At 55.0% G+C, this 15,407-nt stretch overlaps 6 protein-coding genes across 6 annotated transcripts; 3 read left to right on the plus strand and 3 right to left on the minus strand.

The window, feature by feature from the left end:
- Positions 1-989: 989 nt before the first annotated feature.
- Positions 990-1,627, minus strand: BDP81DRAFT_447135 (autophagy protein Atg8 ubiquitin like protein; the record flags this gene model as incomplete). The annotated part of the gene is made up of 3 exons (XM_060592147.1): positions 990-1,047; positions 1,112-1,329; positions 1,538-1,627. The coding sequence occupies 3 exons, from the start codon at positions 1,625-1,627 to the stop codon at positions 990-992; spliced, it is 366 nt and encodes a 121-aa protein (XP_060448047.1).
- A 1,881-nt stretch (positions 1,628-3,508) lies between these two features.
- BDP81DRAFT_369108 (Coproporphyrinogen III oxidase) lies at positions 3,509-5,006 on the plus strand (the record flags this gene model as incomplete). Its single annotated transcript, XM_060586581.1, has 2 exons — positions 3,509-3,868; positions 3,987-5,006. The coding sequence occupies exons 1-2, from the start codon at positions 3,647-3,649 to the stop codon at positions 5,004-5,006; spliced, it is 1,242 nt and encodes a 413-aa protein (XP_060448048.1). The 5' UTR covers positions 3,509-3,646.
- A 494-nt stretch (positions 5,007-5,500) lies between these two features.
- Positions 5,501-6,469, plus strand: BDP81DRAFT_391548 (uncharacterized protein; the record flags this gene model as incomplete). Its single annotated transcript, XM_060587555.1, has 1 exon — positions 5,501-6,469. The coding sequence occupies one exon, from the start codon at positions 5,501-5,503 to the stop codon at positions 6,467-6,469; it is 969 nt and encodes a 322-aa protein (XP_060448049.1).
- Positions 6,470-6,594: 125 nt separating this feature from the next.
- On the minus strand, positions 6,595-7,953 carry BDP81DRAFT_177256 (26S proteasome regulatory subunit rpn-8). The gene is made up of 3 exons (XM_060582228.1): positions 7,684-7,953; positions 7,346-7,617; positions 6,595-7,290 (listed from the first exon to the last, which is right to left on the minus strand). The coding sequence occupies exons 1-3, from the start codon at positions 7,868-7,870 to the stop codon at positions 6,721-6,723; spliced, it is 1,029 nt and encodes a 342-aa protein (XP_060448050.1). The 5' UTR covers positions 7,871-7,953; the 3' UTR covers positions 6,595-6,720.
- A 1,247-nt stretch (positions 7,954-9,200) lies between these two features.
- Positions 9,201-10,269, plus strand: BDP81DRAFT_313829 (adenylate kinase; the record flags this gene model as incomplete). Its single annotated transcript, XM_060583933.1, has 4 exons — positions 9,201-9,357; positions 9,436-9,488; positions 9,561-9,715; positions 9,810-10,269. The coding sequence occupies 4 exons, from the start codon at positions 9,201-9,203 to the stop codon at positions 10,267-10,269; spliced, it is 825 nt and encodes a 274-aa protein (XP_060448051.1).
- Positions 10,270-11,893: 1,624 nt separating this feature from the next.
- BDP81DRAFT_391551 (uncharacterized protein) lies at positions 11,894-14,897 on the minus strand (the record flags this gene model as incomplete). The annotated part of the gene is made up of 7 exons (XM_060587556.1): positions 11,894-11,910; positions 11,972-12,134; positions 12,256-12,342; positions 12,658-13,087; positions 13,160-14,382; positions 14,467-14,715; positions 14,856-14,897. The coding sequence occupies 7 exons, from the start codon at positions 14,895-14,897 to the stop codon at positions 11,894-11,896; spliced, it is 2,211 nt and encodes a 736-aa protein (XP_060448052.1).
- Between the last annotated feature and the right edge of the window lie 510 nt (positions 14,898-15,407).

The following is a 15,407-nucleotide window of genomic DNA, read 5'->3' on the forward strand; positions in this document are numbered from 1 at the left end:
TTGAAATCTCAAAAAACAAACTTCATTTTGCATATCCGAAAATTGAAAAGGGGCGACAACAATACCGCAGCCCCCATAAAGACCAGATCACACTCGTTAGTCTTTTCCTCTCCCTCTCTATGCAACAACAATCTGATGTCGAGCTTCGTGTCATCTCACCCTCAGACGTGCCATCTGTTCGCCCGAGCATCCAAGCTCACCTCCAAAAATGCGTTTCCAACGTGACGTGCGTCCCCTTACATTTGCTATGCATAAATTTAGCCGGGGCGAGCCGAAGAAAAGCAGAAAAATCACTTCTGTCGGGGTCTCGGAGAGCTCGTGTATCCCGCATGGAATTATTGCACCAAGATCGCGGCTCTCTGACCGTCATTCAGGGGGGCTTCTCTCACATGGCGTAGCTTAACAATACGTTTTGGATCGCTTCACTTTTCCCTCGGCGCGTGGACTGTATGCTGGCACGCTGGCACTCACGATGCTGGGGCTTTGGGAAGCATCATCGCAATGGTCTGGTTTCATAGGTGTACATTTGAAGAGAAACGGTCAGGTCAAGGATTGGCACGGCGCGCTAATGAATGATGTGCTATACAGAACGCCAAGAATTTTCACCATTGCCCACGACAGTTATAGGTGAGAGATAGGGGGGAGGAAGTAAGAGGTGATGGAAGGCGACTGAATATGCGAGCTAAGGAAACGTTTCCACCTAGTATCCGTGAAGCCAATTTCCATGCATAGTCCTCCGCTAGCCTTCAATTCTTGGGTTGTACCCAAGCATCGCAGGAGTTTCTCTGTGACCAGGTCAGGGGCCGCACCTGATCCTGTGACTCCAAGCGATAACGTGACTGCGTATCTTCATAAACCCCTGCTTCGTGGGGGAGACCGATAACCGTGTGAAAACCCATTCCAAAAGTGCTGAACCGTTACATAGCAGACCGAAACGCCGGGAACATTCTGAAGCCGTGAGGTGACTGGACCGTCAGAAAGTCGGGAGCTTAAGCCATCTCAAAGTCGCCAAAGGTGTTCTCGCCGGAGTAGGTGATGTAAAGGAATCTGGACACAATAGATTAGCAACAAAGAGCTGATTCAAGGGCAGTCGAACGCTCGGAAAACATACCCGTCCTCGTCCTTGTGCTCCTCGTAGATGCTGCTCATCAGAGCGGCGGTAGGCGGCAGCACCTCATCGACGAAGATGAAGATGGCCTTCTCCGGGGAGAGCTTGATGCGCTTGCGGATGACGTAGACGAACTGACCAACCGTCAGGTCGGCAGGGACGAGGTACTTCTTCTTATCAATAGTAGCGATATCAGACTTCTCGACCTTCTCGCAGATAACCTGTGTTGTGAGGACCTTGTCAGTTTTCGGACTTCTTAAGGTAGATAGGCAGATCGGCGGTGACGGTCGGGGAACGTGGGGCACCCGACAACAACGCGCGAAGCTGACGAATGCAGTCACGGCGAAACGACGGAGCTCTCTCTGCGTACAGAAACTACAAAGGAATAACCGCGAGATGAGGCCGAAGAAAAGGAGAGTTACGACGTACGGGAATACGGTCAGAATACTTCTGGCGGATGCGCTCGGCCTCAGCCTTACGCTTCTCAAAGGGGTGCTCGTCCTTGAACTTGGATCGCATGATGGCGGGTATGTGGTGGGTGAAGTGAAGTGGGTTGTGGGTTTGCAGATGGGCTGGTCGTGGGGAGTTGGGAGACGGTCAAGATATAGATGGCTCGATGTTTGTCGACTGGTGGTGCCTGAAGCGTCGGAGTATGTAGAAGGGAGAGTTGAGGTAACGAGGGGCCGTTTGCGAAAGGCAAAAGAAGGATGGACGGTCGGTTGCCGCCTGCTTTGGGGTGCCTTGGGGTCAGACACGGGGACGGGAATGGGCGGTCACTGACTGAGGTGGAAGTGTCTGGGTGGCTCAGGCGGCTGGTTGGTAAAGCAAAGCACCCAGAAAGGCAGGAACCTAAGACCAGGTAAGGTACCTTTCTGCTGTGCAATGGCTGGTGAGTTACTTCCATTGATGGCCGCGGAATGACTAAGCCGGCGAGAGAGGTGCTCAACCCCACGCCCCCCTTCCCCTCCTTATCCTCATCCTCATTGCATCAGCTCCCTCCCTCCCACTCCAGGTCCTCCCGTCCTTATCCTTATCGGATTATCGGAGCGGGGCAAGACACCGATGCCATCCCAGCAATCAGCGGCGCAGTGAGACCAGCGCAGGTGCTCCGGGTGCTGGGGGCAAAGAAACCAAAGGCAGGCAGCTGACCGTCCACGCAGCCACTTGACACAGCCTGGCAGCCTGTCACGCCTTCTGGATCCGATTTGAGTCACAGGAGAAGGTCCTGGCACACAGTTCCATTCTATTGAAGTACGAATACCTTGCCTTAGTTGCTTAGGTCTAGAGTAGGGGCCTAACTGCGGCTGGGTCCCTTTTCAGACGGGACTGAAAGCGCTGAAAGCTCTCACGGGATCACCGTAGTCGCAACCTCCTGATACGTGCACGCAAGCCGGCCTTGTCTGTGCATGCAAAGCTGTTTGTTGTCTTCAAAGCCGCTTGAAGTGCATTGTCACGGAGAGTCTTGGATGGAGGAGTTTGTAACAATGCCTTATCAAGCTACCTATCCTCGTCTTGACATCATTTGTCCCCAGTAAGAGGTGAGAGGGAAGCAGTTTGCGAAAGCCCACTCACAATGGGACTTTGAGCGGCCACGAGAACAGTTGACCCTTCAGGTTCCAGGTTGACAGAAAGACTGTCAGTCTGTCACTGGACTTCAACCCACACGGCCCAAGTGCTCTTATCTGCCGATCAAGCGACCCCACTCTGGACCTCCGATAACCGACCTCAGGGACTCTGGAGCTATTGGAAGCGAATGCAAGCGCCTGCCTTTCCCGATATTACTGGAAGCTATTATCCTTGTCCTATGCACTTGAAGACCCAAGTAGCCAAGTAAAGGGCCACGGAAAGGATGATGAGATGATTCTGGCAGAGACATTCGTTTTAGGACTTTGATTGATTCTGTGAGAGGAAAAGGTGATTTCGGGAGTCCATCACGGGCACCCAAAGATGCGTTTCCGCCTACAGAAGAGCGAACGCGAGCTATCAGGGGCATAGAAGAGCTCTGCGTTTACTGGCCCAAAAGATCAGAAAGCCAAGCTGATGGGCGGACGGAGGTCATCGCTGCCTAGGTCTATGACAGCTACAAATAAGCATGCAGCAATACATGGGGAATTCCTCACCGCGCGTTGGTCCGTTGAAGCGTGTCCGGCGTTCGGCGGTAGATGCACGATTCTCGGACTCACTGGTCCTCACCCCACCTCTCCAGCGGCCCAAAGCCGGCAGAGAGCCCGGTCCAGGCTGTGGATGCCACTGGATGGACAGCTTGTTGCAGTGCTGGTCCGTTAGGTTGGCGCAGAGCGACAGGGGTCCCGCACCTATCCAACGTGGAACGATTTCGGAATTTACTTTTACAGCTGGCCTGACTGGCTCAATCCTCGAACGACGTTCCAGTCAGTCCATGATTGCAACCCAGTGGTCTTATGCTTCTCACTTGAGAACGAATCATCCGATTTTCCCTCCCTGTAACAACCCAAGTCACTCTTTTCTTCGTTATTCGTTCCCGTTATAGAGTTTGTATTTATATTCCATTTGCCCATCATGGCCTCTACAAAGCAAACACAGAGGTTGCTTGCACAATTCAACAGTTCCCGCACTAGAATCGCCATCACCACCAAGCAGCAACAGCTTCAATTCGCTCGCAGACTCGTCTCATCCTCTTCAAAGTCCCAGTTCAAGGGTCAACAGTCCGGCGCCGCTTATAGCCGCTTCCTCATTGGCGCAATTGGTCTCGCTGCTGCAGCTCCCATCGCCTACAAGATGGTACTGCAGCTTATGCCCTTTCATCACCACGAAACCCAACCCTCCCAATGCCGGAGCTCCCGCCTTTCCCATTGATGCATCAAAGCTCGCCCGTCGCTAACATGACTGTCCGATCCAGGCCGTCCAAGAATCCTTCCAACTCGATCCGCCGACCCTGGCCGAGCGCGATGCCCTGACCAAGCGGGAGTCCGAAGTTACCGTCGACTCGCCCATGCGCCTGCGCATGGAAAAGTTCATCAAGGAACAGCAACAGATCATCGTCAAGGAGCTCGAAAAGGTCGACGGCACCAAGTTCCGCAAGGACGAATGGAGCCGCAAAGAGGGCGGCGGCGGCATCACCTGCGTGCTCCAGGACGGCAACGTCTTTGAAAAGGGCGGCGTCGGCGTGTCCGTCGTCTATGGCACCCTCCCCAAGCCCGCCATCGCCAAGATGCGCGTAAACCACAAGAACCTCGACGACAACGTCGAATCCCTCCCCTTCTTCGCCGCCGGTCTTAGCATGGTCCTGCACCCCAAGAACCCCATGGCCCCGACGGTCCACCTCAACTACCGCTACTTTGAGACGTCGAACCCCGACGGCACCTCGCAGGCCTGGTGGTTCGGCGGCGGCAGCGACCTGACTCCGTCGTACCTCTTTGACGAGGACGCTGTGCACTTCCACAAGACGCTCAAGGAGACGTGCGACTCGCACGACAAGAGCTACTACCCGCGCTTCAAGAAGTGGTGCGACGAGTACTTTTACAACAAGCACCGCGGCGAGTGCCGCGGCGTCGGTGGCATCTTCTTTGACGATCTCGACGAGACCGAGAAGGACCGCGAGAACACCTTTGCTTTCATCCAGGACTGCCTCAAGTCTTTCCTGCCCGGCTACCTCCCCGTCCTCGAGAAGAGAAAGGATATGCCTTTCAACGAGGCCGAGAAGGACTGGCAGCAGATCCGCAGAGGCAAGTACGTCGAGTTCAACCTGGTCCACGACCGCGGTACTGCCTTTGGCCTCAACACCCCCGGCTCGAGAGTCGAGAGTATCCTCATGAGCTTGCCCCTGACGGCCAGCTGGAAGTACATGCACGAGCCCGAACCCAAGAGCCGCGAGCAACGCCTCGTGGATGTTCTCAGAGCGCCCAAGGAGTGGGTCTAGAGGAAGAGCCGAGGAAACGGAGGGGGCAGGAAGAGGAAACCTGGATACGGAGCACCGGATGCGAGCGATCTTTGCTGTAGGATTATGCCATATTTTGCGGCGGGACATACTGTGATTATTAGACAAAAGCTGTAAGGCGGCAAAACTCAAATGAGACTTTTTCTCCTGCTCACCACCTTTCGTCCATACAGCTTGCGCAGTAAGGATGTGCTCGCTACTGGGTCATCCAGCTTCAGGCTGAAACGTGACTTAGAATACCCTCATTTGTGATAAGGCTGGAAAATGCAGACTGAGCACGAGGTTATACAAACCGGAGCCAGGTCCGGTGAGTGTCTGCGTTGAAACTGATGAGCCTAATGCCTACACAACAGGCACCACACGCAAAACCTCAATCAGGAACAAGCAACTTTCATCTCTCAACACTCGTAACTAATCACTCAACGCAACCAAACGTCCCTCATAGCCTAGAAGCGAGGCAGGCAGACAAGCTTGCCATGGCACACTCGCCGGCATCAACGCAATCAGACACTCTGCCTACGCCCCGAATCCTCATCACAAACCTCATCAACTCCCTCACCTCGGCACCCTTACCACCGCCAGCGAATGCCGGCACCAACAGCAACGGTGCCAGCATCACCGCAGGCGACGCACCAAACCCCCTCAAAACCCTCCCGCAATCCCACCGCCCGCTCCTGGTAACCCTCCACGTCCTCTTCCCCTCCCTCGTCCTCCCGGCCCTAGACCTCCTAGACCGGAACCTCGTCACGCGCGTGGTTCCGGAAACCTCAACTACCACCACCGCCGCATCCGCCGGCCACGGCCAAGGTCACGGCAGCCGGGAAGGGAACCCCACCAACCCCGCACCCGCCCGCCAACATCAACCCAGCAATGCCGCATCCGACACCAATCGCGAAGCGGTCGCCGATGGACAGGGGTCTTCACCACCACCTCGCCTTCACCCTGAACCCGCAGCAGCAAAGCAACCTCAAGCAACCGCCGCATTCCACCTCGTCCGCTCCGTAGCCTCAACAATGACCCGCAGACACCACGCCGTCGCGACCTCGGCCTCGGCGTCGACCACGTACCTCGTCCAGCTCGACGCCTGGAACTGCTCCTGCGCCAGCTTTGCGTACGAGGCGTTTCCGGCAGTTGGCGGTGGTGCTGGTGCAGAGCATGGAGGAGGAGGGGGAGGAGGAGCAGAATCGGACCTGGTCATCATGGCCGTAGATGAAGCCGACGACTCCAACTCCGATGACGACGATGGTAGTAACCCGGCTTGTGAGGTGAGTGACTGGCAGTTTGGAGGCCTGAGTTTAGACGGTGTGGGTGATGGCGGGGTACCCTGCTGCAAACACCTGCTCGCCTGTCTCCTCTCCGAGCAATGGGGGGATACGTTGGGGAAATATGTCACTGAGAGGAGAGTGAGTAGGGAGGAGATGGCGGGGTTAGTTGCGGATGTGTAGTCACTCGACAGTTGTAGCACTTCGATGAAAGGTAACACGGGGGTTTCAGAGCCAGAGCATCAGTCAAAACATGCTATCATTGTACAAGGCACACTCTTTTCTTGTGAATTTGCCTGTTTCCCCCCCGGCCTTTGCCCCCCAGGACGCCGAGATATTATGACATGCTCCCGCCCCAATGTCTATCGCGGGTATCAGTTCCCGTGTTTTGAATGCGTGTGGTTTCTCCGTCCACTGCGTGATCGCGCAGTCGTCTATTTCTTCTCCTTCGCCTCCTTCTCCTTGTCAGAGGCCTCCTTGCTCTCGCCGTTCGCCTTATCGTCCTTCTTTCCGTCCTTGCCGTTCGCCTCTTCCTCCTTCTTCGCCTCCTTCTCTTCCGCCTGCTGTCGGTTCTGGATCTTGTTCTCAATGAGGTCGTGGAAGGCAGTGATTGCGCGGATCAAACTGCTGAGGTAGATGGCCATGAGCTGGTCGTTGGTCTTGATGCTCATGGCGTGGGAGAGCTCGCCGCCGCTCGACTTGCCATCGCCCTTTGGCGTGGACAAGTTGGGAAGGAGGTTGAAGACATCCTGCAGGTTGCCCAGGATGGCGTGGTTGACGGGCAGCTGGCCGTCGAGAACTTTCTGTAGGTAGGCACCGATATCGCGGAGGCGAAGATGCAGCCCCTGGAGGGACTGGAGTTGGTTTGTTATTCTCGTCGAGAGGGTTCCGACTGCGACATCGCGAATGTCACGAAGGAGGTGCTCGACACCAATCTCCTCTGCTTCCTCGGCCTCGATGATCGACGGGGTGTGGACGAAGGTTCTTGACGTGGTAGTGCCGTCCTATAATCGTCTTTGTTAGCAGTGGCTTCGCATGGCGAGATGTAACGCTACTCACATCCTTGATCTCCTCGACGGCAAAGTATGCGTCCGTCGGCACGCCCGCCTCCTTCGGCTGGACGTCAATAATGACTAGGAGAGGGTTGGGGGTGTAGCGCTTGAACAGCTCGTTGATCTCGAGATCGGACGCTCGCAGCTTGGGACCGGAGTGGTACCAGCCGATCAGCTTTTCTCTCGCGTTGACCTTCTTGAACATATCGTTCATTCCCTCGACGTAGTTGTGGTCCAGGAACCACACTGAGGGGTCCTTCTCATCTTCCTCAAACGGCACTGCAAGGATGGGTTAGTCTCGCGGGCATGGCCTAAGTGTATAGCATCCGCCAGAGTAGCCCTTACCTGCGAAACTGTTCGATACGCGGACATTGTTGCCGTCATTTGAGCCCAGCAGAACACCCACCACTCTCCGTTTCGATCCCTTGGCTACCGCGCGATTGTAGTGGTCGACGACGGAAAGAAGCACAAGAGGGGCAACGGAGACATTCCGCTGAACGAGAGACAGAGTCTCCGCGGTGGTGGCAGGCATGATAGAGGAGATTTCGTAGCTTCGTTAGGTCGATTGGTTCGGGTTCGTGGGAAGATGGAGGTTTGGTCGGTCGGTAGTGATTTTGGGTTGAGGTGGGTGTAGTAGAGGCAGGGTATGTGATGGTGGTGGTGTCGTAACTGCTAAGGCTGCCTTCCCGCCCAGCTAAGCTACGAATTGGGCCTAGGTGCAAGCAATTGGAAGCTCGAGCCTCGCCAGATCACGTGGGGAAGCTCAGTCTGAGTAAGCAAGAGCTTAGCCACACACCTCTTGAGCCGCAAACAGCGATCAGCCACAGCCCGAGCCGTGCGACAGTGCCAGGGAATGGAAGCGCACGACCGATGTTTATTCATTGGACAAGATTTCTAAGAGAGGCCCCAGGTCGAGTCCGCAATCGGCCTTCGAGATTCTCTTCATTTCGTGCTCAGTGAGTCGCTGACTGAGGAATTGGACGACGGACTTATTTCCGTCAGGAACAACCAACCTCAAAATGACAAGTAACAGTTGGACACGAAGTCAAGTGAGGCGCTCGGAGAATTGCGGGTGACTAGGATGACCCCAAGAGACTCCCATGCCGCATCGAAATAGCACCAAAAGCACCAAAAAAACACTTGGAAAACAAAGAATCTTGACCCAGTGACCTCATACATGGCGTCCCATCCGGTGCGCCGGGGGGCATTCTCGAGGGCTTCTGATGCCGTGCCTTATCCGCAAGCTACCTAGCCGGGCCGTCAACAGTGAGCAGGCCCCAATGGCTCGCGGTACTATCCCCCGATGTAGACGGTACGTATCCGCGCTGGACCTCGGCGGAGAGGCAACGACGAGGACGAGCCAATGGCAGCCGGAGCGCTGTAACGGAAGCGCACGCAGTGGCACCAAGGCGGAAATATGGAGGGCGCTGTTACGCTGCGAAACAGCCGAACGAACGTCTGCCACCCTGTTCCCCAGCAGAAAGTCCAGCGGTCCCTCGGGGCACCAGTCTGACCAATAACCGGCCTTTATTCCTGTACTGGGGCCGCTCGGTGGCCTGTCACCTGCACTCAACGGGGCCGTGGAAAGCGCAAAGCTCGGTACGATGTAGGCGGTACCTGGACGACTTGGCCTGTCAGGACCTTGCAGCGATTTCTCAACCTCTCTCGCAATCATTTTTCCCGCAAAAGCTTTAGTTCGCACTGCTCCCCCCAGTCCAACCTTCGACCTCGACTCCATCGTCCTCTCCTCTCCTCTCTTCCTCCTTTCTCCCTCGTAGCCACACTCGTGCATCTCTTTGCTCCTCCTTCCTCCTATCGTTAGCCTCGGTCCGGCCATATCAATACCTTTACCAACCGTCGAAATGAGCAGTCTCGTTGAGGAAGCAGTCAAGAAGCTGACCAACACGGTCGAGACCCTCGAGTCCAGAATCAAGTCTCTGGAGGACCGCGCAGCTGGCGGTTCCGGCAAGCTCACCACCGATGAGGTCCGCATGATCCTCATCGGTCCCCCCGGTGCTGGTATGTAGCTCCAATTGGGCATTTTCGCACGTGCTATTTGTGTCGCGGCAGTCGTACTGATGATGATGTTCCGCACAGGCAAGGGCACTCAAGCTCCCAAGATCAAGGAGAAGTTCAACTGCTGTCACTTGGTAAGTCAATTGACATCGTCTATACTTGCTGCTACGCTCTAGATCGTTTCTAATCGTCCTTTACACTCGCAGGCCACTGGCGACATGCTGCGATCCCAGGTCGCCAAGAAGACTCCGCTCGGCCGGGAAGCTAAGAAGATCATGGACCAGGGCGGCCTGGTCAGCGATGACATTGTCATTGGCATGATCAAGGAGGAGCTCGACAACAACAAGGAGTGCAAGGGAGGGTATGGCGCATCTTTCTTCTGCCAGAGAGCCGGCTGGACGGCCTGAAGGTCAACTGGCATCTACCACTCAGCATTGCTAACTGGAACGACGTAGCTTCATCCTTGACGGTTTCCCTCGTACCGTCCCCCAGGCCGAGGGTCTCGACGCCATGCTCAAGGCCCGCAACCAGACACTCCAGCATGCCGTTGAGCTCCAGATCGACGACTCATTGCTCGTCGCCCGCATCACTGGCCGCCTCGTCCACCCCGCCAGCGGCCGCAGCTACCACAGCACCTTCAACCCTCCCAAGGAGTACATGAAGGACGACATCACCGGCGAGCCCCTCATCCAGCGCAGCGACGACAACGCCGATGCCCTGAAGAAGCGCCTTGCCACTTACCACGCCCAGACCGCCCCCGTCGTCGGTTACTACAAGGCGAACGGTATCTGGAAGGGCCTCGACGCTTCGCAGCAGCCTGGCCAGGTGTGGAAGAACATGCTTGAGATCTTTGACGAGCAGCGCAAGGGTGGCCACGCCTCCGGCATCCTGAGCCGCATCACCGGAAAGAACTAAGCGGGCATGGGCTTCCTAGCCTTTGCTCCCGCCAGCGCGCCGGCCCGTCCACACCCCCCCGGCGGCTGCGTACAACAAGACGGCCAGAGAGAAGCGGAGACAAAGGTCTACTTTCACGTCTCTTACTCTGGCCCTCTATCATCTGGGTCAACGATATGAACAGAAGAGAGGAGGGCGTGGATCGGAGGAACTTTTTATGGGACTTTTTATGGATCATGAAATGGACTGGAAAGGATTACATCCTCGTCCGCCCCCGAAGCTGTTGAGATCAGCAGGACTGGGCTGGTTTATGTCTTTTTTTTTTTTGCGTCAACGTGGCCAGGATCAGTTGTACCGTGTAGAAAACCCCTTCCGTCGCACGCTTGTATGTAAAAACAACAATTTTATTGTCTCACTAATAACCAAAACCAGCGGTTTGCAGTTGGATGGCCTCGCAATCCTTTTTTCCATGGTCCCTGTTGCTCCATGTGCTTTCTGTGCCTGTGCTCGAAATGCTCAACCCTGCAAAAGGTGCCTACTATACAGAGTAGATGCCGTGATGTCATTGCTTCAACGTGTCTGAATCGCGACGCAGACAGACAGGCGGCTGGAGACGCGTACCTGGGAAAGAGAACACGACACGCTGGCCGGATTCGGGCTTCGTCGGTGCTTCTCACAGAGGCGAAAAAAGAGTGGGAACCACGGACGGACCCCGATGCCGACCCGGAGCGTAAAGCAGAAACCGGGGGAGGGCGCTGACAGTCGTTGTCAGCGACTGACATCCGATGAACCCGACGCCGTACTTTCAAGTCGGAGCAGCGAAGTACCGATAGCGGTACAATCATGGGGGTCTGAGTTTCACAAGTTCTGAATAGGGCGTTCATGGAAGTTGCCGACGTCGATACCCGATTCACTTACTAACTCTTGAAATGTCTTGTTATGCAGATCCGGAATCTTCGGGTGGTGAATGCTCCGCTGGCGAGCCGGTCCACGAAGCAGCCAACAGAACGGAGTCTGCGACGATATTGAACGCGAGGTCGACATGTCATATTTGCCAAATGTACATAGTCACAGAAAATCATGCACCGAGATCATGGCCCCGGAGAAGAAAAAATGTTGATAAAGAATCGATTCTATCCCAAGTCACTCCAAAAGTCTGCGCCCCCCCCCCCAAAAAAAAAAAACGGGAAGACGACAGACAGGGCTTGCAAACCTCCCGCTCGCTAGGAAGAAGCTATACATAAAAGATGAAGAAGTATGATAAGGCTGCAGGGAGAAAAAGGACTTGATAAAGGTTTAGATGGAGGAAGAAGAAGAGGAAGAAACCTCGTGGGAAAGGAGACAAGAATACCGCCCAGCCACCTGCGCAGTGCAATGCAATGGTACCCGAGATGCAGGCCAGCCAAGCCATCCTCTTTAATTCGCTAAGACCAGAATGGAGGAAGAGAGAAAAAAGAAAGGGCACGTGAAGACCAACGCCGAGATGTTCTCCTACTCCGGCGCAAGACGAGGGTAAGGTTGAGGTAAGGTTAGGTTGCTAGTGGGGTGTGATGTGAACCTAGAAATATAAACGGAAGAGAAGCCAAGTCATCATATTGTGCGCAGAACGATGCGAGGCCTTTTATTCTGGAAGCTTGAGGTTGCCTCATCTCCTAGGAGTGGCTAGGGGTACAGATAGTCAGTCTTGAAATCCTCAAGTCCCAGCCTCGAAAAGAAGACTTACCATTGACCATCTGTCTTTGCTTGCCCAGCCAGCTCTTGGGAGCCTCATTCCGCCTTTGCAAGACGACGTGATTGCTCTGAATACGGCTAGTAAGATCGTACCATGCCGTCGCAATGAGTGCATTCTCGCGCTGGAGGTTCTTGATAATCTGATCACTCGCAGCCTGTTGACGCCATATTTGTCAGCCGACATGATTCTCCTTCATCATCATGATCAAGACAAGACCACGATGTTCAAGCCCAACGGAGTGTAATTAGGACCGGTGCAGCAGGATAGTAACGTACTTTCTGAGCCGCGGCAGCTTCTCCGCCTTCAGCCGCCTTAAGCTTGCGCTGCAAGTCATATTTATCTTGCTCGGACTTCTCCAGTTGCTGAAAAGATAAAAACCGTCAGCCATCAATTCCTCATCTCATGAACGCCAGAAAACAAGGCCATCAAGTCGGCTACTTTGATCGCCTGAAGACCTTCTTCCACCAGCTCACTCTCGGTCTAAGGATCAAGGGCGTGGTTGGTGTTTGGGGAAGCAAGTCAAGATGGGGTTGGCATGTAGGGACTAAAACCCGAGCATTCGGGCGGCTATCATATAACACAGCTCGGGACGGAGTACCGGGAATCTTGGGCGCACCGGCTTCGGCATTTCGATGTTGTAGGGCTAGGGCGTTCGCAAGAGATCTGAGGGAACTCACCGATTGGCGCTCCTTGAGTCTGACGCGCAGTTTGTCAACCTTCTCCTGAAGCTTCTGAGCGGCCTCAGTGGGCTCAGCACCCGTGCCATCCTTGGCCTCGTCAAGGTCCTTTCGAAGCTTGTCTTTCTCAAGCAGGGCGTTGATAAGCGAGCTGCGCTGTTCTTCGAGGTCAGTACCGAGGTTTTTGAGCTGTTGGCGTGCTGCCTCGAGTTCTTCGTGGATTGAACCGGATATGAGTTGGTCAGTAGACTTGAGTTCCTCGAGAGCATCAACGCTATCCTTTGCCACGGCTGAGAGATCGGTCCTTGCGCTGAGGAGTTCGCGATCCTTGTCAGAGAGCTGAGCTTGGATCTCGCTGTTCTTCCTCCTCTCGCTATCAAGTTCATGGGCCTTTTGAGCAAGTTGGATCCTCAGGTTGGCTAGCACCTCGCTGTGATGAAAGTCTTGGGTTAGCACTTTACCCACGCCTAGTCGCATAGCTGTATCAACGATTTCAACTAACTTTTCGCCACTGCTCTCGATCAGAGCGCTGATTTGGGCCTCCGCAATCTGGTGCTTTTCGAACGTATCGTTGTAAGTTCCCTGAATACGTTCGCGTTGCCTACGCTCCTCCTCGAGCTCTTGACGCAATCGGGCGTTTTCTGGCCCAGATCCCATACCGCTACGAAGCAGGTTGTTCTCTGCCTTGAGGCGAGAAACCTCGAGACCAAGATTAGGGGGCGCGGCGCTGCTGACACCCTCAAGCTCCTGCTCGAGACTGAAGCCCGCAGTGCCAGCGTCGGGAGACAAAGCACCCGGGGATCCCGAGTTGATCTGCTCCTGCAACTCGGAGATTAGGTGCTCATCAGAGAGACGCTGAGCATCGAGCGTTGCAAGACGAGCTCTCAACTGCATAGTGTCATCGTGAAGAGCCCTGCGCTGAGCATCCAACTCAACATACTGCAGCTCGTAATCTCTGAGCTTCGAGGCGTACTGCTCGTTGGTCTGCTCCAAGGCCTGATTTCTCTTCAGAACCTTTTCGTACTCAATGAGATCGCGCTGCATCTGCTCCTTCTCGTAGAGCAAGTTATCCATCTCTTTTGACAACGTGGACTGTGCCTCAAGCTTTTGCTTGTACCGTTCAACCATGTTGGCTTTACGGGACAGTTCCTCATTCTTGAACCGCAACTCCTTGACCTCATCGTCAAGGGTCTCAAGTTTCTGCGTCTTGGCCTTGAGTGCTGAGACTTCGCTCGTCAACCGCTCCTTGGCGATGCGATCCTCTTCAGCCTGCGCTTCCTGGTTGGCAATGAGCTCGTCCTGCTCGCGCAACTTCAGTTCAAGCGACCTGATGACCTCCTTGCCAGCACCGTCTTGGGCATCGTGGAACGCCTCTAGCTCCCTGCCCTTGCGAACAACCTCCTCTTTCAAATCGTCGTAACTTTCCTGCAGGTGGCCCAAGCGCGTTTCCATATCCGCGAGCAGCTTTCCCTTCTTATCTAGGTCAGAGCGGAGGCGTATGTTGTCGGCTTCCATTGCGAGATCGACATCGTGGCTTTCGTTCCCAAGCTCGGAGGTTTCTTCTACGTCCGCCGCCTCGGCATCGTTGATGGCTGTACTCATGTCCTGCGTGACCCGCTGAAGCTGCATGAGGACCGTTTTGTCGGAGATATCCTGGGTGATACGGGTAACCCATCGCTCGTTGTTGCTACCAAGCATTGCAACAGCAAACAGCACGGCAATAAGCTGAGTAGAGCATCGCGTTAGCTTGGACTTTCGTTCCCGGCCCCGGAATTTGGGCCGCTGCGCTGGACACGGATGGTTGCGTACCTTACTGATAGCCTCCGGCTGCGCTTCTCTCGCCCTAGGTCTGATATCGGCAAGCTTGGTCTGTCCAATGAGCCCCGGGCACTCGCGATACACTAGCCTCTGGATGCCCTTGTAGACATCGTATAGCTCGCCCTCGGTGGTGTTGGAATCGAAGGAGGGGTCGAGTGCTTGAAGGACCTTGGACAGGAGGTGACCGTCCAGGAAGTCTGATATTGAGTCGGCCTGTCTATCCAGGGGAAATGTGTTTGCCTGTGCAGGAAGCATTAAGTCAGCATAATGTCGGAACTGCGTAGCGGTCTGTGACAACACTGGGGAAAGGGAAGTGACCCATCGGCGGGACACAAGGGGGAAGATGTATCTGGAGGGGAGCGCAAAGCACGGCGACTTACCCATTGCACCAGCGCGGCCTGCGCGCTTCCTGAGTACGGCATGATGCCCGTTCTTTCGTGTCGTAACCGTCGTCTTCTTCGTGGTCGTGGTCGTAGTCGTCTTTCGTCGTAGTTTCGTAGATGTTTCTAGGCTAGTGAGGTATCTCTAGGTAAAGTACCTTATGGTTTGGAGCTGGAGCACGTGGGAAAAGGCGAAAGGGCTCCCGCGCGGTTCCACAACGTTTTGCGGTCGTGTTCGTGCTTGTTGCAAGTCAAAGCGGGCAGGGGAAATGTGGTTCCATGGGCCCGGGAAGCTCTCATCGCAAAGGGGGCTTTTCGGCTAGGGGTGGAGGGACTGGGAGCGGTTGACGGGATATTAAAGGTTCAGGTCGGAGTTGGTGAGAAATAGCCCCGTCGGCCGAGGGAAGGGCGGTGTAAAGGGAAATATGAGGGAGAACGAGAACAGAGCCTTGTTTACGCACAGTCGTATGAGACAAGGGCAGCAGCAGCAGCAAAATTAAAAAAGAGGGATGTGTCTCTTGTTCACGGGTGCTTGTCGTCCCAAAAAGCCAA

Source organism: Colletotrichum phormii (genome assembly GCF_030913505.1).
Source record: "Colletotrichum phormii strain CBS 102054 chromosome Unknown BDP81scaffold_5, whole genome shotgun sequence".
In the NCBI taxonomy this organism is placed as follows: Eukaryota; Fungi; Ascomycota; class Sordariomycetes; order Glomerellales; family Glomerellaceae; genus Colletotrichum; species Colletotrichum phormii.